The sequence below is a fragment of the Melanotaenia boesemani genome, chromosome 15 (genome assembly GCF_017639745.1).
Source record: "Melanotaenia boesemani isolate fMelBoe1 chromosome 15, fMelBoe1.pri, whole genome shotgun sequence".
NCBI lineage: Eukaryota > Metazoa > Chordata > Actinopteri > Atheriniformes > Melanotaeniidae > Melanotaenia > Melanotaenia boesemani.
Genome location: NC_055696.1, coordinates 6427165 through 6449881, shown reverse-complemented (window position 1 = coordinate 6449881; position 22717 = coordinate 6427165). Strand labels below are relative to the sequence as shown.

General features: G+C 37.1%; 1 protein-coding gene across 1 annotated transcript in view; it reads right to left on the bottom strand.

Annotated features, from left to right (window-relative positions):
• The window catches only part of LOC121653850 (androgen receptor-like), a 33641-nt gene extending 15157 nt beyond the window's left edge, over positions 1–18484 (bottom strand). The window contains exons 1-4 of the mRNA XM_042007564.1: positions 16758–18484; positions 11279–11430; positions 10988–11104; positions 94–372 (exon numbers count right to left, since the gene is read on the bottom strand). Coding sequence (XP_041863498.1) covers positions 94–372; positions 10988–11104; positions 11279–11430; positions 16758–17920 — 1711 coding nt within the window. The 5' untranslated portion in view covers positions 17921–18484. The remainder of the gene's footprint in view (positions 1–93; positions 373–10987; positions 11105–11278; positions 11431–16757) is intronic.
• Positions 18485–22717: the final 4233 nt, after the last annotated feature.

The following is a 22717-nucleotide window of genomic DNA, read 5'->3' as shown; positions in this document are numbered from 1 at the left end:
TTTCCAAACCATTATATTCTTTGATCACCAATGTACTTAACTAAATAAACATTTATCTGTAATCACATAGAACACCCACTTATTCTGCCTTACCTGGCAATCCTTTTGCCCATTTGACCACTTTGACCAGTTGTCTCTCTCCAAGTTCATTGAGGCTAGTGAGCAAATTGGCAGCTGAGTCTGGTTGGCCACAGTCATGCCCTGCATTTACCACCTCAGGCTCAATGGACTCCAGGATGTTGAGAAAGACCAGCTGGGAGTTGATGTTTAGGCCTGATTGAGGAGATAGGTTGTGGATGGCTTCCGCAGGTTCATGAACAGGAAGATCCTCCTCTGGGTTTTTCTGCTGTCCAATCTTCTTAAGTTTACGTGCTTTAAAACAAAGAAATATATATATATATATATATATATATTACTGTAATTAAAATGAAATTAACTGAAATTAGTAAATTAAGCATCAATAGGCAATCTTATTTTTCATTATTTGATCTACCTGTTCAGGTTTACTACTTAACTGGTTTATCCACCCCAACTCAGCTGTTGTTGAATTAAAAATTTATGTCTGGATCAAATACTGATTTTATATTAAAAGATACTTCATTGCTCTGACTTATTTTTGGGAAAAATGGGGTATGCAGAAAGATGAGGTGGCAATATCATTTAAAGAGCTGTCACTGTGAATGCAGTTACATAAAATAGTTACGGAAAAGGAGCATTTCAGAGAGGCAGAGTCTCTCCGATGTAAAGATGGGCAGAGGTTCATCAATCTGTACCAAACTGTATCTAAAAATTGCAAAATAATTTCAGAAAAAAATGTTTCTCAATATAAAATTTTGAAGATGTCGAAGATCCCACCGTCTACGGTGAATAATATCAATAATAATGCACAATCAAAAGATGCAGAAAATCAGGAGGAATCTCTGTGCGCTAAGGGCTAGGCCGAAGTTAAAAAATGGATGCTTTTTGATATCTGGGCCATCAGGTGCAATTGCATTGAAAACAGGCATGATTTTCTACTGGACTGCATGTGCTCATGAAGCTATATCATGCAAGGAAGAAGCCATATGTGATCAGAATCCAGAAACGCCAGCATCTTATCTGGGTCATAGCTCATTTAAAATGATCTGAAGCATTGAAAACTGCTCTGTGGTCAGATTAATGAAAATATGAAATTCATCACAATAGATGGATGCACTATGTGAGCTAATATTTCCATGAAATGGTAAAATGTCTTAGTTTTTCTTCTGGGAAAAAATGGGTTAATGAGATTTGCAAATCATTGCATTATGTTTTTGCTCACATTTTACACAACCTTTTTAGAATTGGGGTTGTAGGAATTCAGTATCAAGGCCCATTTGAGTCAAGTTAAGTTTCTACTCAGACCAACATGGTTACATGTTTTTTAAAAGTCCAGATTTGGTCAAACTGAAACAGATGCAGGATTTTTTTCCAATGTCCTACAAACACCCTGAATGAATAATCATAAATGTCTGATTCAAAAACAGTTAATTATATGCCTTGGATGTTAGATGAAACCGATAACAACTGTGCTATCATTGTTAATGTATTTTCCAAATTTTTTGTGAAAGGTCTCATGCAACCACTGTAGGTTTTAAGGACGTAAGCTTTTTAATGGTTAAGCTTTTTAAAAGAAATATCAATTCTCCTCAACAATCCTCAATGCCAATCCACTAATAGCTTTAAAGATATTGACTCATATTCCATTTAGGAGAAAACTCACCGAACAGATGAGCCCCATCAGATGGAGGGGCCTTGTGTCATCATGAGTTTTTACTAACAATGTGGAATTTTTGGATTAGTTTTTCTTCTCTTTTTCAGACTTATAAAATGACATTTTTCATTAATATAACTCAAAGCATGTTTGCTTTACATTTGTCTTTTTATATGTACTACATGTATCCAGAACCTGTAACACGACCAAGTTGTTTATTTAAAAAAAGATTCATGGCTATCCATCTCCAGCAGTAACAAAGGCTGAAAATCCTGCAGCAGCTGCTCCACAGAGCAACCTGCACTTACAAACTAAATTGGAGCAGATTCCTTGGTTTAGTAAAGAAGACTGCTATATATTAAAAAGCAAAACAAATACAGAAGAATAATTACAATCTGCTCAATGCATTTGGTCCTTTCACAGGTTTAAGATTGCTAATACTTCACTACATGCAATCATTTTGCTTTCCACGAGTAATAGCTGCAAACAGTTAAGCGACAGTTCAGCCTGTTCTTTGAGAATGAGTGGAGAATAACAGAAAATACAAGTGGTGCTGGGGGGACAGTTGTGTCATTTAGCTGTTTTAAAGTGCAATTATTAGGTTAACAACAAAAAAAAAGGCAAAACTGAAGAATCTGATTTTGTGACACTGGATTAGTTGTATCTTTAGGATGAAAAACAAGAAGGGGAGATTATGAAAATCACAGGTAAATTATTCTCTTTTTCAATAATCAGTATTCACTGACAGTTAAAAAATTAGTATTAATTGTCGTGCAATTTTCTCTGGCAGGCTTTCTGAAAAATGTCTCATTAAAACCGTAGCCCCGTTCCTTTGTTCAATTCGATAAATATTGAACTGCTAGTTATAGACACGACTTAAGTCGCTCTCATAAGTAACAGTGTTGAAAGAAAATTGCAGATTAGATAAGATTTCCATTTCAATCTCTGATCCAAAAACAAACATTTCAGGTAAAAATGGTTAATTAAAAACTTTTCCTGGGATTCTCAGTTGTGACAGGGGCATGTGTCTGATCTTTGCAGAGCACAGTGTAAATAGGTTGGGTTGAACTAACCTCCACATTTCCATACTTGAGCTGAAGCCAATTTAAACAGACACAGACACCAAAAAGGTAGAATCAAGCAAGAGACTTTGTTAAACTCACAGACGTAGTCCAGGAGAATAATTACACAGTCGAGATGGTGCGAACTGATGATATTAAGTGTTGGTCTGGACTGACCGGGAAACTGAGCTTTTCATTGTTTCCAGCTAAAATGTCCTGCGAAATACACCGCTGAGTGATCTATTACAAGTAATCTTCCCAACAAAATCAAATTGCACATGTGAAATTTATTTCCCATTTTCTGCTCAGGTGGCTCGCATTTTTAGTTCGCTACTTTCTGTACTTTTACCAGTCTTGTCATTATAATCACCATCTTCATCACATCTGTCTTTTTGGGATTCTTGATTGCATTAAAAAGAAACACAAGGGTCAGTTTAGCACCTTGTCTTTCTCTTTGAATGCCTTTGTGTAATATATGTGCAGATCCCACTTTCACATTGGTGTCCACATTATAGATGTTATTATCTCATTATTTCACCAATGAAAATTGTGTTTCTTCAGCAGTCGGATGGAGCAGGAGTCTGACAGACTGACACAAAGGAAGAGAAGCAAGAGAGCCATGATAAAAAAAAAACGAAAAATAAAAAACTTCCAAATCACCTGTCACTCACAACCTCACAGATCCCATTACGTGGTATCAGGCACAATACGGAGGAGCGCCCAAATTCAGATAAAAACTGGACAACTGTGAATGAACTTAGCCGAATAAGATAACAGAAAGTAATAGTGTTGAAATAGTGTGTTTTCAATGGTCTTTTCAAACAGAAAAAAAACACTAAAAGTGCTAAGCACTCAGTTTTTAAAACATTACATACATTCCCAACTTTAAAACTCTGCTTTTAGCTTGTTTTGATAGCACTGCCATTCATTATGCACATTTCTGGTGCTACTGTCACCCTACAGCATCTCAGGGCTGAGAAACCACACTTCACAACTTGTTTTTCCAGCTCAAAGCATCACACGACAGCTGCATTTTGCTTTATGAAATCATGTCACACACCAGCAGCTGGATATCAACACTCGGCTGTTTTATATGCGATACAGCAAAGAAATGCAACAGGATATTATTGGAGGAAGAAAGGAAAAGAAAGAGAGAAAGGGACGAAGCAAGACACGACACCGGACTGACTTTTTGATGGAGAGAGATTATAGAAGACACAGAATGCAAGACAGATGCTGAATTAGCTTCTGTTAAGTGTGAAAATCTGTTAACGCTCAGTAGTGCCTCTTTAAATGTTATAAGGATAATTCACAAAGTGAATACAGAGTATATGCAAAGTACACCAGATTTCCAGCTACTTTCAGGTTAGTGGTTTTAGATTAGCTGACAGGGACATAAGAATATTTTCTATAGAAAAGACAAACTCTACAACCCTGTTTTCAAAAGCAAACCATCCCAAACCAAGAGCTTAAAAAAGTTTCATTTGCTTTTTCACTTGGTGTTTGGTTAGGATTACACATTACTACGAATGTAATGTAGATTAAGGCTTCAAGGGTGGGTAATGAATAGAGACTACAGTGTGTCTCAGATTGATGCGAAAACAGTTACAATGCCCCTCTGGAGATTTTTCATTGTGAACACAAAGAAAAGCCTACAAATGAAATGTATTATAATACAGTATTTGAGGTATACTTCAGAAATAAACTACTTAACTTTTGTAAATAATAGGGCTGCACTGTGGTGTGATGGTTAGAACTGTGGCCTTACAGCATGAAGGTTACCAGTTAATGGTAGATGTTTGGGTGCACGTAGTGGCGGTGGTGGGACGGGGGCTGATGGTGCCACATGATTTTTAAAAACTTATTAATGCATTTGTCTGCTGTAATGGAATTTGTACAGGAACAACAGAGACAACAGCAACTAATCCAGAATGCTGCTGGATACGCCCCCATGAAGACCGAAGAAAAGGGAACATATCTCTCCAATCATTACAATGACTTACTATGCACCGTAGGATTGATTTTAAAATGCTGCTACTGGTGTACAAGGCACTAAACAGCTTTGGGTCAAAATATTTATTTGCTCTGTTAACATCACATGAGACACCAAGACTTCTAAAATCATCTGGGACAAATTTGCTTTCCATGTGGAGAGTTAAACTAAACACAGAGTTTTTATGCTCCTAATATCTGGAACAAAACTACCAGAAAATCGTAATAGTTTCTTTCTATCTGGCTCATAAAGCTGTTTTGTCATTTTAATTTCCATTTGGGAGTTTTTCTCTTTGTTGACCGTATAATTCCCTCGAAGCACAAGCAGACACAAGTGGCTTTCTTGTAACTGGTTTATTTGAAGACTTCTCCTCAAATTTTTACTGCGAAAACTGAACAAAAAAATTAAAAGGAAAAAATAAGATACAGTGTCAGTTTGACATAAAATAACATGCACAACTTATAAAATACCCTTTTATTAAAGTAAAATACAGCCGAAACAAATACCTCGTTGGCTACATGCTCCTTTACATCCAGCAGCATATCTCTCATACTGTTATGGGTGCGTGCCTATTGTCTATCTTTAATATTCACGAGAGCAGCCCAATCGGATGTAACTTGGGGTGTGTCAAAATAAAAGCACAAATACTTTACCCCCTTCTTCAGCTACGTAATAAATGAAACTTAAAATTTTTAATTATTTACTTAATACAAAAAAGAAACACAAACATACAATATTGGAAATAAAATAAGTATTTTAGACAACATGACTGTCACAGTTATAAACCGTTTCTTCTGAACATGTACATCACATTGGGGTGCCTTGTGTATGACATGCTAATTTAAAAAATTGCAGTGCTTTACATACTATGTGTCTAACATTTTTTGTCACCGTTATTAATTGGTCTTAAAACAATTTCTGGGTGCAATCCCATATAACAATAGTGATGATTGGGAAGAATAATATATGTCCTGATAGAAGCAAGTAAGTTATAGAACAGGGGATGAAGCTATGGAGATGCAGAGGGGCAGCTAAAGAGGAATATTATCAAGGTTTCCTGGGTATGTTTTGTAGTATCTATTAGTTAGTAATTAGTGTTATCTTAAGCCCATACAACAGAGCAGACCACATCTACAGAAGATATTTTGTCAGAGCAGGAAATGCTTAGATGTTGCATTAATGGGTGCTTTTCACCTGTGGGAAAACTGGGACGCTAAAATAAACTCAGCCATTGTTAATGGTGTTCATTATAACCGTCCTTTTCATGCTGTGACAGGTCAAAATGACTGTTGTTAACAAGGTCAATGGTGTGAGCTACAGTCAGCAGCTGAACAAAGCTCCAGCTGAATTAAATCATTGTGGACCTCATAAAGGACTTGGGGTCAACATCTTAATTCGTGTGGTTTGTTAGACTTTTCCTGTTGTTAGAAAGTACTTGCTCTCTCTTGAACGTCATGTTAACCTTTTGTGTAGTAAGGTGAATAATCTGCACACATCATTCAGTGTTTTATATCTATGGCCATAATATAAATGTCAGTTATTACCTTTCAAAATGAGCAGGGAATTTTGGTCATTGTTCTAATGCATGCTGTCAGTCTTGAATGAATAGCAAAGTAGATGTAATTAGAGGTTGAAAGACACTTTAGGTTAGACAACAAGAACTGTTTGTATTTATTATGAAAAACATATACATTTATGGGACTTGCAAGGCATTATATAATGTATACTGTATATTTAAATTTTACACAGCTTGTTTGGAAATGGAGTTATAAAGCACATCTTGGTGCTTTTATTTGTTAAAAGTCTAAAATCTTGGTTAATTATTTTAGAGCAGGGACCCCAAACTCTGGTCCTTGATGGCCTAGGCTCCTGCAGGTTTAAGATGCTTCCCTGCTCCAGCACATCTAATTTTATATTTAATGAATCTGGGCAATGACCCATTAATTTGACTCCGGTGGATTGTTGTAGGGAAACATCTAAAACCTGCAAGTCAGTGGGCATCAAGGACTGGCCTTTGAGATCCCTGTTTTAGAGGTAGATTTTATAAGACTGACTATTTTAACTCAGTAGTTCCCATCATCTGTTAATAATAGACATCTGGTGACATAAAAAAACTGTAAAAATCCTGTCAGTTTGTGAGGTTTGTTCTTTGGTTTGCACAGAAAAATGGCCTCTGGTAATATCAAATGATCTGTTACACTATGTTTTTCTTTGTAATACACCTCTCTTTAGTTTACATCTTGGATGTAGTTCTTTGGGGATCTAACAAATTGGTTTAACCTTTTCTTTTTTCAGTTGATTATGAGTTAGGTTTGCATGTGAATGTGAAATTCTGTGGTGCACATATTGAGTTGTCAAACACTGTCAATTTCAAGAAACATTGAAGGAATTTAAGAATCTACGCATCAGTTTGTATTAAGAAAAGCAGCTGAAGCAGAGTTAAATACTTTCAGAGGGAGAGCTGCAATTAGACCCTTGGAGATAACGGTATTGTGGTCAGATGTACACAAACAATCTCATAAGATTTCAAGGTTAAAACTACAGCCAAGTTTTGTGTTGAGGGTGTGTCCCTTTACTTATGATGCTTCAGCCTTCAACAAACTAAACCAAATGAAGAGATATTGTATTTAAAATCATTAATATGATTAATAATCAGATTACATCAGTAAAATGTTTTTTTTTATATATATATAATTGGATGATAGTTTTACACTGAAAACCTGAATTGTGAAAATGACACATTAGGACGGAAAGAAGGCCTGTTATCACTTTAAACTTTACATAACAGGGTTGGATGTTTACTTGGAAACATGGATATGTGGTGATTTCTCAAAGTAAGTCTGGAGTTGAAACAGCAACTCAACAAAGTGGTTATCTTATATTGAGTTCCATTTATTACTACTGTATAGTATTGTTCAGTATTTACTTATAGTATCAATCAAAGGTTTGGACACATTTTGCCATTAAATCTAATGGAAAAGTGTGTCCAGTTGTCTGACTGGTATTGTCCTTGTGCAACATGTTTTTTGTAAGAAATTTATGTTATCTCAAGTTCATTATTCATTTAAGCCAGCTGTCTACATGTAAATGTTATTTTCTGGAAAGCAAAACATGACCCTGATTTGGTTCCATTATTTATTTCCCGTTCCTTCAGTTTTACAGGAGTTAAAAGGCTTTTTGGGTAAAACCTGGGATAAGATCTTTGGAAATCAGTGTTCACACATGGTTTGGAAACACTTTAAGTTAAAGGATAGAAAGACCATCAGTGCAAGTAGCTTGTTTATCCCACAACGCAGAATAGTCATTTCTGTAAAACGTTAGCCTGTCGACTTATGTTCTTTTAATTTAAGTTAAAGATTTAATCAGTCAGTACAATATTGACAAGCAAGTCAAGCCCCACTGCCCCGCTTTTGTTCAAAGGAACAGGGGGAATATGGTGGCCTCTGTCAATTATTAACTTAAAAAGGTTTAACTATAATGTCCTGACTGTGAAACAGTGGCCAATGTAGATGTCAACACATCTCACACACGTCCAAGAACGTCAATGTTCAGATCGAAAATTAACAGTATGGGCGGGGATTTTTATGTAACAACATCTACAAAATGTATTTCTGCTGTAAGAAATGAGGCAGTGCAGATGTTTAATGAGTCTCCTTCATGTTTTAGCTAAAATTAAAGTGCTTCCTTGGTTTACCAGACTTAACTTGTGCAGTTTCTATTTGTGATTGTAATCATCCTTCCCAAAATAACAGACTTCAAATTATGGAAAAAAAAAAACATGCTCAGAGCAATAATATCTCTGCTTTGTTCTTGAACAGATGGCAAACATGGCAAAAGCAAGATTCAGAGTTTTTATTGCTCCTCCTTGTTCTCCAACTTTTAGAATTACAAGGAGAGAAACAACAGATCCTGCTAATATCAACTTGTATAAGGTATATAGTTGAATGGATGTAGCTGCTAATAGATTTGTAATTTTACATTTTATTAATTAAATATGATTTGTCAAATTGGAAGGGTAATTTTCTTACTTGGCATTTGAAATAAATAACTTGTATAATTTTTCTGCTGCCACTTCCAAAATCATTCCCATAAATTTCCCTATGAAGCCCTGTGAATGAATTACACATCCGTGATGAGAACGCAAGTGAAAAGATCTTTTAGCCACAGCTAGAAAAGGTGTGCCTTTTTACTACAATCACAGCATTAGATCACATTTTCCCTCCATGGGTTTGTCAGTGACTGGTGGCGAAATTACCAGCAAGTCTGCCGCTTTAATTCACATGTCTCATGTCAGCTTTGTGCTTCCAGCACAATTTTCACCGTTAACAGAATGAGAAAATGGAAGAGAGTGAAAATTGAACACAAGACTAAAATTAGTCCACTACATGTCAATCTTTACAGCCTAACATGACAAACAGGTCTGGGTGACAGTAAGGAGAAGTGAATGGAAGAGGTCTAAATTGCATGGCAGCTCAGTCAGGGGCTTGATTATCAGTAACATCCCCTATTGTGATGATGCTGCAATTGAAGAGAACAGCCAAGATGTGCAGTGTAGAGAGAATAAAGTACTTGGTCTTGGGAAGCCATTAATAGTTTCACTTTTGGGACTTCACTTTCTCTGTGGTGTGCTTTGTTCATTTAGTATCTAGTGCACAACTTTGATTATAGTCTTTACAACACATGTATACTGCATAACTTTAAATATACATTAATGCAATGTGCAAAACTGGGCCAGCGGCAACTCGTGTTGTTTTGAGACTAGGGATGTAAAAAATAACATGTTAACAGCGGTCACAAATTTCTGTAATTAATTGCGTTAATATTTTTAACACAATTAATGCACGTGCGGCACGACAAGCCCCATACATCCGACATTTCTCTGCAATGACGGCGGGACATGAAGAGGCAAATGAAAAAGACGAGCCACACCTGCACTCTTTTTTAAACTTATCCTGCACCATTTGCACCAACGTGTCTGCTCTTATGGCTCTCTGGTCGTCTCTGTTTGTACAGCAGCTGCTTTCTTCCTCTCCTCTAACGTTGTTCTGTGAATCACGACGGATGTCGGTGATCAGCTGATTGGCTTTTCTCTCTTGTTGCATGTGTTTATGGTTCAGTTGAGAAGGAGGAAACTAGCGGTTCATGGTTCACACCAGTACATATTTACCCAAAAGCATTGTTTTTGGCAGGACCTTCTCTTACAAAGTAGCTGGCTGGTGGTATACAGGGTTTATACTTCAGCTATGCAGGGGTGGGTCTAGAAAAGTTCTGATGCGGGGCCAGTTAATATTGAACTGATTATTGCAACTAAAGTGATCATCTAGTGTAAAAAAGTGAAGAAAAACTTACAAAACAAACAGCCAATGCTCGATTTCATCAACAGGTGTTTACGTTAGGTGATGCTGTTGTAGGACTTTTATCACTGCCGCACAAACATTTAAACTTCAATGATAAAAGGAAAAACCTGTTTTTAGCCAGATCATCAGTTTTTATCAGAGTTTCCTCACCAGTGTTGGCTGTTTCACTTCAGTCGGTTCATCTGCTGGTTCAATGACAGGAAGTTTCACCATGGAGATGGTTGGTGAGATGATGATATTAGAGCAACATAGAGAAGTATAATACAATCTGCATTTACTGACACTTGGACATCTGACCTTTACCCAAGAGAAGGTCAGTTAACAGTAAATATTTGTAAGCTTTGGCTTTCTGTTGATACAATGCAGTAAAAATGGGCAAATTTCAGGCATAGTCACGAATGGTGATTAATTATGATTCATTTAAAGCTGTGATTAATCATGATTAATTTGTAAACTTTGATTAATCATGATCAATTTAAAGCCATGAATAATCATGATTAATTAATTTGAAATCTGTGATTAATCTGATTAAAAGAATTTAATCATTTGACAGCCCTATTTGAAACAGAAACTTGTATGCACAAAGGCAGAAGTGTGCATATGCATTATTTTTTTGCAGATTTATAAAGGTGTGTATATGAAAAGCTCTTTTATAAATGTCAGTCATTGTGAGAATATACACACATACTTTGTGTGTGCATGCTGCAGATTGGCACCACTTTATGCGTCCAAAAAAAAGGTGTATGCGGTAAAATGCAACTGATGCTTTCTTGACTAAAATAAAATATATAGCTTCTTTAAAAAAAATAAAACAAACCATATATAAAGTGATAATATATCCCACCTCCGAGAGTCATTCCAGCCTCAAAACATTTCTTGAGACGACAAGAAGGGCAGTTCTTTCTTCTTAGCTTGTCAATGGTGCAATCATTTTTGCTCGCACACAGGTATTTTTGTTTGCCTGGATGAGAAATGGAGAAACCTCCGGTTACATGAGCAACTGAAATTAAAGACATCTGTATGACTGCTGAATACTGGCATTGATAAAATTCTTAATGTACCCCGAGCAAACAGCATGGAGATTTTAGAGGTGGGCAACAAACTCTGGTTCTGAGCTTGACACTTTAGGCTTTACCTTCTGCAGCTCTTTTGAAGAAAACCTTGCAGCTTCCACAGGTAAGTGCACCGTAATGGCAGCCAGATGCTTCATCCGAACAGATCAGGCAGCTCCTCTGAGGAGGAAAGAAGAACTCCATGGGAAATACGTGCTCTCTCCCAGCTTCAAACCTGCAAACAGACATAAGAAAGGCAAGCTTATAAAATCCATAAATTGGACATATAACAGCTAGCTAACATTTTGGTTTCACCTCCTTATAGTAATCTTTGTGGAAGCAGCTTCAAATTTATACATAATGTGACATTATCTTGTAAAACTGCACCCTATAGTGGAAAATTTCAGCCTAACCTTGACCTCCACAGAAAGAATTCATTTACTGTTCAAACACTAACAACAGACTAGTTACTGCTCGTCTTGTGGTCTCTGTATGCATACAGCAGTATTTAAGGAAGGAAGAGTGTGATGGTCTGATGAAGGTGTGGGAAAGATGAGAGTCTCTATGCTGTGTCCAGGTTGTGGAATGCGGGCTAAGCTGAGTTGGCCAAAGTCTTAAAAACAGAGATGATTAGAGAAGACTCAGACATAACGCAGGCACAGTGACGGCCAACATAGATTTCAAAGTTCAGCATGAAAGAGAGAAGAATGAAGCTGCTCCTGAGTCCAGACTGATATTAAAAATGATGAGAGAAACATGCACACAAATGATTTCACCTCATATTTCACTTTTTTGTTTTATGCATTGCATTTTCCGTTCACAGCTTCAAAATTTAGTTCCTAACACTAATAAATAAAAAATTAACTAGACTGCAGCTAAGCTAAATTCTAATATGACTCTAATTAAAACGAGATGGTATCAAAGAGTTCTTACGTAGCCTTTTTCTTCAACAACATATAAATGCTTGGAGACATACAACAATTTGGATTTATCAGATTTTTAAATTTTCTCTTGACATGTTCAAAGCTTCTTTTTTTTAACAGCAGTCAAAAACATTGCATTCTCCTATTAATACTTATATAACTTTTAATCATTTATATCACAATACCTTACAGTGTTTTTCTTTTTAAAGATAATTTACTTCTGCTTCTTACTGAGCCTAAATACCCAGTGAAGGTGCAATTATCTCAAGATGATGCAAACCTCAATCTCTTTTCATTTTTGGAAAAAGAATATGAACATTAATTACTGTCACTATATAAATGATGATGCGCATCATCCAGTTGTGTTCATCAAGTCCAGTGGATGCAGCACTTACAATGTCTACACTTGTGTTAAACAAAGTAAGAAAGTATCTAATCAAATGGTCTATTTAAGTCAGTATTATTGCTTTCTAAGCAGACTTGTATAATACACGACACCAGCTCACATGGTCACATGTGGTGTTTATGTGTGGAATATCTATAACTGACCACTTCTGGAAGTTTTCAATTTACAAGCATGAAGTGATGATTCAGTCGAAGGTCTCATGGGCCAAAGCTGCACAGAAAGATGATGTATGACTATATATATTTTCATTTCTAGTACACTTTTAAAATGCATGAACTGATTGACTGAACTCAGAGTTGTCAGAATATGAAGTTTCATTTTTACTTTCCCAGTCAAATGACTCTTTGCAATACTGGCTTGAATACTAATAACGCTGTCATCTTTCTGAATGATCACTTTAGTTTCGTTGCATAGATAACAGAGCAATCACAGATTTAGTTACATCATTTGAGTGCATGTCTCTCAAAAGGATTCAAACATGACAGATGCACAAAAAAAGTCACATGGGGAGTAATTTTGACTTTTAATTGTGGCAAAACACACAGAGAACTAGGTTTGTTCATAAATTCCTTATATCTTTTTTCATCAACACCTAAACACACACTTAACACTTGTTCTTTAAATAAAGTTACTACTATGACACTGAACAAAAGTCTGCAACTAAATAGAAATGTAGGGGTCAGTAAAAGCTAAATTCAGTCCATCTCCATGCACACTGATGTCTGGTTAATGCAGTGGAGCCCTTGGATTATTCCAATCTCTGTGTTCAGTGCACATGTAGCCTACACTGTAATACGTTTGCAGTATTTATCCCTGTTCCTCAAACACATTTCAATAAACTGTTTGAAATACCTGCTGTTTTTGCAAAAATGTTGCTTCCACATGTCTTAGGTTGGTGTTTTTAATTATTATTATTTGCTTTATTTTGTGGTGTTCAATATTGACTGCAGTTCTGAGTTCATGTTATGTGCTTTCTAGCTGATCAAGTAGTTGCCAATTATAATGTGTTTCAGTGTGAATGTAGACAGAGCATTGTACCTGTAAGTGCACCAGTTATTTTTCCTCAAGTTTCATCCTTACTATCTCTCACTGTGATTTGTGCTCACATTATTACTGCACATCACACACAGGCGGAAAAAAACTGCAGATTTGGCCCTCATTTGCAGAACATGCTCATGTTTTCTCTAACGCATTCTGCAGTGACCTACACAGATGGTCCCCATGTTTCCAGTAGCTTAAACAAGCCAAAAAACGAATCAGTGTGTTGCACTGTACTGTTTGTCTACAACTAATGCAGGGGCATGTTTTCTTTTAAACCATTACTCAGCAGCAAGGCACATGTTCATTTATGCCCCAAGAGACCTTTAAATAATTTGACCACAAGAAAACATCCAACAAAGATCACCTTGTTACAAATAAACAGCAGACCATTGCTGTAATGGCTAATGAGATGTTGGTTTTGCTGTTCATTTAAGTATTCTCCTATCTGTGTATGTTTACCTTTAAATGTGTATCACTTAAAGAAAAAGGAATTCTTGGATCAGACATTACACTTTCATCAATGTGCACTAGGACACCCCCTTAACCTGGTAGTCTAAATGGCCCACCATAAAACCCCTAAGGCATGAGAATTGTGTCACATTAGTTGTTTCCATGATTCCTGTTGCCATCTACAGTCAAAAAGATTCAACAAAGACAAAGTAGTATATAACAAAAGCAGTATATACACAGATATGTTGGGGCTTAGTGTTCTAAACTCTCAACAATCAGAGACAGCACTGTCCGATAGTGCCAGCTTTTAATTTTCACCTCAGTGGACTCAGTTGGGAAGAGGCCATCAACTACAAGACAGTTCAGTCTAGAGTACACATGATCCTGTAGCTGTCAGTCAGTATGTACGCTTCCTCTACATCACAAAACCGAAGTCAGACAATGTAGCTATGAGTTAAAATCTCAGACATTAAAAATGCTACATGTGACCTTGCATTTTCATTATTTTTATAATGTAAACAAAAGACGACAGAAGAAAAACGAGTCAGTGTAGAAAGATTTTAACAGAACTTTTGTGTACAAAATGGTATTATCAAAATTTTTAATCAGTCTTTACATATAAGCATGAGCATCATGTATTCTGTGTTTTTACATTTTTCATAAATTAAAAGGACCTCCTAAAGCTTTTTTTTAGGGTAACATGCTGCGTGGGCACATAAGGTAGATTTACTGTCTGAGTGGGCTGTTAGAGGATCAGGAGGCACAGGGAAGGTTTCAGCAGACACAACCAGCTTTACTTGTTTGCGCTCTGAAATGGTGTAATTAACCGCATGACACATGCTTGCCTGGTCATTATGGACTTTAAAGCAGTTTCTGTGATGCTGGGCTGCTGTTTGAATTATTTTTATTTTTATGTTTTTTACTTTTAAGATAAATTTAGTCTGAGGACAAATTCCTGACAGGAATCAGACAAATATAATCACCCTCTTAAAATGTGCTGCAGCCTGTGTGACTGGATAAAGATTTTTTGTGGCTTTTGTGCCTTTAGCTTCTATAAAGTCTCCTATGTGGAGAAGAAAAAAAATAGCATATTTTTGCTTGTTGGAGGAAAAAAAAATTTCTTAGTTTGACTGTCTCAAAATGACATAAAGACTGGGTGGATGATAAGATTAAATACACCCTTCTTACACACAAAAAAATGTTGGGTTATTTTTTTAACCCAACAGCTGGGTTGAGACTGTTGGGTAGTTTAATTGGGTTGTTTTCATTAAGTTGGGTAATCTAAGAACCCAACTTGCCGGGTTATTGTTGTTGGTAGTTGAGTTATTAGCTGTTGGGTTGAATTTCCCATTATACTGTGTTGGGTCATTTGGGACTACCCAACATGTTGGGTCGATGTTCGCGCATGCGCGACAAACAGTACCGTTACCCCACCGGTTGCAGCCGTTTGGCCAGAGTCCTGGGTGAAGGGAAGGAGAAGCCCGAGAATATCTTACCGGAGCGACACTACTTTACACAGCGAGGTTTGTTACATTTTCACTATTGTTTCATGTATATGAATCATATGTATAAAGTTTATTTTAGTAACCGTGTATATTTGTAATATGAACGTCTGTAGCAGTGATTGTTAGCTCTCGGTCATTTGTAGTTAGCGATGGCTTGTGAGAAACGTTTTTTAACGGTTAGCACGCGCCGCATTAGCCAGCTTGAGTTTGCCAGAGATGTAACTTCAGTGGAAGGGGTTTCATCAAAGTTTGTGAAGGAATGGGTTGAAAGAGCTTGAGTTGTTTGTTGCTTTGTCCCTGTAGAGATATTTACCTACTTTCATTTCTCATCATAGGTCGGAATCAACATGGTTGAATACTTGGACCAGGCAAAAACATCAAGATCCTGCCCCTATGTCCTCCTGCTGGACAGCGGGACGCAGTATTCCCAAGCGTTCTCTGTTATCTCGGGGAGGACAAAACACCCCTTTTTTTCTGGAGATATTGTGTTTAGATAGTATAGTTTTTTTGTTCTGAAAAGATTAAGTACCTGTTCCCCTGTTTTTAGATAGAAATTACTTAGTGTTATGATAAGATATATGTGTATTACAATTTAAGATATTTATAAGAAAATATCCAATGTTTTAAAATATTTAATGTTAATAAGTTTGTGGTATTTATTGTGTTAAGTATTCACTGTTCTCTATTTTAATAGAAAATTTTGTTGCTTAAAATATTTTGTGGACTCTAAAGTTTAATAAAAAAAAAAATTGAATTTTTTGTGTCAATATATTTAATCAATATATAATGACCATAATATTTAATTATATTGATTAGAAATTGGCAACCCAAATGATTGGGTAGAAAGAACCCAGCAGTAAAGTCAAATTGACCCTATGGTTGGGTTATTAGAACAACCCAACTGTTGGTTTAGGGAAACCAACCCAACTTGTTGGGTCAAAATAACCCAGCATGTGTTCTGTCCAATATTTAACCAGTGTTGGGTTAAAAAATAACCCATTTTGGGTTGTTTTTAACCCAACATTTTTTAGTGTGTATGGTGAAGTTTGATTGATATTTTAGTTTCATTTATTTCAAATTAGCCTTATATTTTGTAGCTCGGAGGTCAGAAAAATTCATACTTTTAATTGTACTGAAATGCATTTAATAATAATAATAATAATAATAATAACAACAATAATAATAATAATAATAATTATTATTATTATTATTATTATTATTATAATAATAGATTTACCTGGTGTCGTTGTAGGCAACATCCAGCCATTCGCCGACTTCACTCTTCATGTAGTTGGAGTTGGGATGGGGCGCCCTCAGCATCCCGCCAGGATACCACTGTTCAGGACGCACGACGCTCCTCTCGTATGGATTACATATGAACGCGGTGGTCGACCCAGCGTCTTGCGCACTCGTGCACTGCCTTTGTCCCCAATATTGCGAGTTGTACCTCTTGTTGAAGGTGTAATTACTGCCCCACAACGACCCCGCAGACTCGCTCCCTTCACACTTAACTTTGACGGTGTATTGTTCTGGCTGATAACTGCCAGGCTTGTCTTCCGTGGCGTTGTCGAAGTCTCCCGCTCCATCCGGGGGTTTGTAAGCTCGGCACGGTGTCTCCGTCCCCGTATGGCCCAAGTGTGCCAAGTTGTCTGATGGCGCGGTTGGAACATAAGGGTATGAGACAGCACGAGCTGCGTCCAGATGATCTAGCTCATTAGAAGTTATGTCATCAGCCTCGCGCAGCATGAAGTTTTGCGCATTCACAGTGGTCCGAGTGGAGGTGAGGCGATGAAAAGGTGCAGTAGTTTCTGAACTTTTGAACATTTGCGTCGGATGCTTCTGGCCGTGCGGAGTCCGGTCATCTCGGTCGGGACATCTGTACTCGGTGGCAGCATTCTGGGCTCCGGGACAGTTCAGAGAAGCAGTGTCGACCCCCCAAAAATACTTTCCGCTAATTTGGTCATTTGCGGCACACGGTGGGAGAGCAGCATCACCGTCGTTCATGTCGTTGGACTCCATGGTCAGACCCAGCGACACGGACACAGCTTTGCACAGCTCCCTGGCTGTTTCTGAGATTGTGGCGCAGGCAGAAAAGGAGCGACTGTCGCCCACACGACAGTCAGCGTCTAGCAACTCCTCCTGATGAGCAGCAGCTGTTTGACAGCAGTGTGTCTCCATGTCACAGGCTCGAGGATTAATGCGTCCGGAACCGTAACAGATTGCGTTATCGGATTCAGTGAACCTACCGGCACCCATTCCTGTATAATTTTTGTTTAAATAGATTTGATTTACTTCAGTTTTTAGCGCCATACTGGCTGCGCTCGCGGTGTTGCCTGCTTTTAGTTTCTTACCCTCTGGCCAAATCTTGCTACAAGATAACTGTCGGTCAGTTTGGCTCATTTCCTAGAAAATGTTCAGTCGGCCAAGAGACTGGACTTTGCACGACAAAAGTCCCCACGGATCCCAGTAATTGGTGGTCTACAGCCCGGCCCAACTCTCTGGTTGAGCGAAACGTTTTTGGTCTTAGGAGAGCAACAGGAGTCGCAAACTCCTCCTAAACTGAAATGTTCGGAGTCAGAGGAGCTCAAGTTTTGTTTGATTCAAGTGAAATCAGGACGTCTGTACAGTCAAATGGCGCTCTTTGCTCGAGGGAAACAAAGGGGGAAGCTGAATTTATTTGAACAAGTCATTAATAAATGGAGTGTGTTTAATTATTACGCTTAAATGCTTATAAATAAGGCTGTGCAGAAAACAAACCTGCTATTGTTATGATCTCCGCCTCCAGATGTTTTGTGTGCGTGCATCACAGTTTTAGGGAAGTTTGCGAATAACTTTATTGTTTTTTCTCCTCAGGCTATGAAGCTGCTTCCTTTGTATGCGAATCAACTGAACTTTCACCAAATAATTTAATACTTATAAAAGAGTACTACATTCAGTAATTAATGCATATTTGTGCAATTAGAATATCTATAATAATCAGGCTATTTTTTTTTTTACATGAATTACAAACATAACTGACAAAGGCATTCACAGTAAAAAGGAGGAATGCAGGCTTTTAGAGACAATTAGTAGCCATTGATTAATTTGAACAAGTTCTTAAATTGGATTTAAAGAAATAAACTAACCAATGCTTAATCTTTTTTATCATATAAAATCTGAAATGATAAGCAAACAGGTGTTTTTATTGTATTAAAAAAAGTTTTTTGTAATCAGAGTATAAGAAATTAAAAATCTAAATGTAATAAATCAGCAAACTCAATTCTAGCAGGTACAAAGCGGCCAATAAAGACAAATAAATAATAATAATGATAATAATAATGAAACACTTCCCCCCAACAGAAATGATCATATCTGTTTGTTTGTAGCTTTAGTTGAAATCTGTAATAAACTCATAATGGAGTCATGCTACAAGTGGCAGACAGGAAATACTAATGATACAAATATGAACTAAGAATAAAAAATGACAGTTATACATCGGCACACATGTAATAGTCTATCATTTTACAAGCCACAAAATCCTCATAATTAGGAAGGCTGGGGGGGGGGGGGGGGGGGGGTGTGGCCCAGTTGTGTGATGTGAAATTAAGACAAACATAGCAGTAACACAGGACTTTGCTACAGTTATGCTTAGTTTTCATATGTTTTAATAGGAATGTAAAATATATTGTTTACAACACAACATGGATGATATCATCTCATCATGTTACCATGAAACTTTGTCAGACGCTGGTTAGCTTTGGTCAGGATTAGAAATCAAACTATAGGTTAGCATTATAAGCTGATATTTGCTTTTCTTTGCCATATATATATATATATATATATACATATATTTGGTGGGTCCTGCTGGACCAAACATAACTTCACATGTGGGTTGCTGCATGGAAAAGTTTGGGAACTCGTCATGAAGATGGACTGTCTCTTAACTGTCTATTTTCTAATGTTACATAAATTGCATCAAGTTAAGTTGCTGTTGACTGCTTCATATTTTCACCTTTGTTGCAAATAGTGGTGTTGGTGTATAGTTCTTATATAGTAAACTGGCATTTAAACGATTTGCTGAAAAGAGGATACAGTCATGCTGTTTATCTGAACATAAACCATCATTAATACAGGAGTCATATTTTGACATTGTTTTGAACCTTTTGAGGAGTGCAGAGAAGAGAAAAACACTGTATGTACATTTGTACGAGTGTGAGCATATGCGTGCAGTATTGGTGTAGCCAGAGTAAGAGTATGAATCCTGGCCTGACTTTGCGACTGGCCCTGGCCGAAGATTCTGTATCAAATATTGGTAAACAGTATCAGAAATGATATCGGGGCACTTTACATGTTTATAGTTGTTTCCTTAAAATAAAAAAAGATAAAATGTTCTGATTAATTAGGTCATTTGTATTTATGTTTAAAGGTATTCTTAACTGTGAATTAAAAGTTAAGAGATAGCAGTACCTGACTAGTGCTTGATGCACCTGGATTTAATCATCCGTTGTGCTCTGCAGATGTAAAACTCCCACAAATGAATCAGACATGTACTTTTTAATTGCATCATTCACACTGATTTTCAGACTACGATTTAGCACTTCAAATTGTCTTGTACACATGAAACGTACTACACAAATAAATTTGCCTTGCCTTGAAGTCTGGATATGAGAATAAAAGACTTCCTTCTCTGTGTTGCTCTGATAGCATTTTACTGCATCTGTCCTCTGTTGTTGATTGATTTTTGGGGTTGTTTGTTCAACTTTTAGTTTTGTCTTCAGCAACTAAAGTGCAGCTTGATCACGTAAAGATTAAGTGCTAGACATAACTGTTGAGGAATATATTTTTTTGCCTTCAAAAACTACTGGGTTTAATTCACATTTGGTGAAATGCCTGTTTGTACTGTGAAACTGACTTTGCATTTCTTTAAAATTGAACTTAAAGTTTTTTTCTGTTCACTCTGAAATTCAGATGTATACTTTTTATTCTCTGTCACATTATCAATACATGCATGAAAACAGATAAGCATGCATTTCCATACCATCTCACTGCTTCTTAATGTTTTATCGGTGATGCTTGAGTATGAGCTGTCATGATTTTTTCCACACTTGTCATGTTGGCACAGCTTGAACTTAGTTTAATCTGGATGTTCTGGTATAACTTCCCTCCTCAAAGTAACTAACAGCCTTTTATGGATGACTAATAACAATCTTTGCTCTGTCCTACTTCTTTTCAGATCTTAGTGTGTCACATCTTGTAATGCCAGTTATAACTGGACTCTGAAGCAGACCACAATTGAGACAGGCAATAGTGTAAAAGTTTATTGCAGAGTGAGGTATTTCCGGGGATCCAGCAAACAGCCTGAGCTTTGACTCTCTGGGAGAGAGGAGAGGTAGGTTATTTCCTTGGCTGGTAACAGGCAAATATTAAGAAGTGAATCCAAAATTAAATTTGCTGTTTGTTTAGTCTTACTGTTTTGTGTTCTTAGAATGGTTTTATGTGGAATTTGATAGACAGGCAGGGGAGTAGTTGAGGTAATTTCTCCACAGGTAAGTTTCTGAAATAATAGGTTTGGATAAAGAGGAAGTTACACAGGGGAAACAGCCAATTCCAGTCCATAAGTAACGCACACTTGGATACTTATAGGCAGCTCCAGTAGGCTGAGATGACAGACAGGTGTGGCAGCAAGAGAGCAGCAGCCCAAAATAGTAGTGCAGATTGATAAAAATATTGATAATATTGATACAAACAATAGTATCAATACTAGTATAATAACATAACTACTTTGGTTTTAGATCCTCTCCTCTATACAGCATGTGCTGCTGTGTTTAATGAAAGAAGTGACTTGGCTGCCTGTGTCTGCCCAAAGTGCCTCTCCATCACAATACGGAACAGTCGCACGTTGCTCCTCCTCCCCCCTCTTGTGTTTTAATGTTGTACACCACATGGAGTATGCAGGCAAATGAGCAAGCAAACAGGCAGCAGCACACACATCACTGGAAACTGGAAAAGAGTGTGGACCAGAATGTTAGATGCAGCAAGAAGTTAATTGTGTGAGATACATAAAATGTGTCATACTGTGGCCATCCTCTAAATGTAAGGTTTGAAAACTCTCAGGATTTTTCTGAATAAGGAGGATAAAGTGGTTTTTTATTTTTTTTTTATTTTTTTTTTTTTGCTGGATTCGGTTCCCCAAAGTAACAAGGCACCTACATGCCCCAAATCAGCATCTCTAATAAGATAATGCCATATTAGGATTTTTAATATGACATGAGAAAAATCTTTGTTGTTTATGTGTTATGTATGTATTAGAAAAATTATCGTGTCAAATCAGTGTTGCTGTCAATAGTTGGTACACATTGGGGCCTTTGGCATTGTGGCCTTTGGGGACCGGGGCATCTAGTGTTTCCTTACTGCAAAGTGCTGAGAGTAAGCTAGTTCTTCCCCACTACCATAATCCCATTGCTCTTACGTGTGTGTGTGTGTGTGTGTGTGTGTGTTGCTACTAGAAAAAGAAACAGAGTACACCCTGGATAGGTTGCCAGTCCATTACAGGGTTTTAAGATTATTGACTTTCTAAAACTTCTGAACTCTGACTTTTAGGTTTATTTGACCTGTTCAGGTTATAGACAATGAATGGATGGCTCTACTAAAAAAAACACACATCTGGAATTGACTTTAATGTCAAAATGTCTCTATGTGTTTAATTAGGAAATAAATAATGAAGGAATAACCCACAACTATCCACAGAACAGCTTCTGTAAAAATGTCATGTGATCCGGTCATGCCAGCATGATCACAGATCCAAGGACAACACTGAAAAAGGCACTAACTAGCTGGTCAACTTTAGCATGATTTTTAAGTTACCAGATATTTTTCAAATAAATTAGATTACATGATCAGATCATTTTCACAGTATGGTAACAGAAAAACCAGGCCACCTGGAGAGCTGCTGACAGCTTCACTAAAAAGTTCAGATCTGAGACGTTCTCCCAGTTTGGACACAGATATTCTCCAACTATACGTGGGTTCTCTTCCGTCTTCCTCCTTCAGTCCAAAGACATGTATGTTAGGCTGATTTGAGTCTCTAAAGGAGTGAGTACTAATGCTTTAGAGCAGTGGTTCTTAAACCTTTTTTAGTACTGTACCAAAAATTATCATCCCAAACATAATATGTGAAACACTAAAATTATCATCTATGTGGTTGTTTTTGTACTTTTC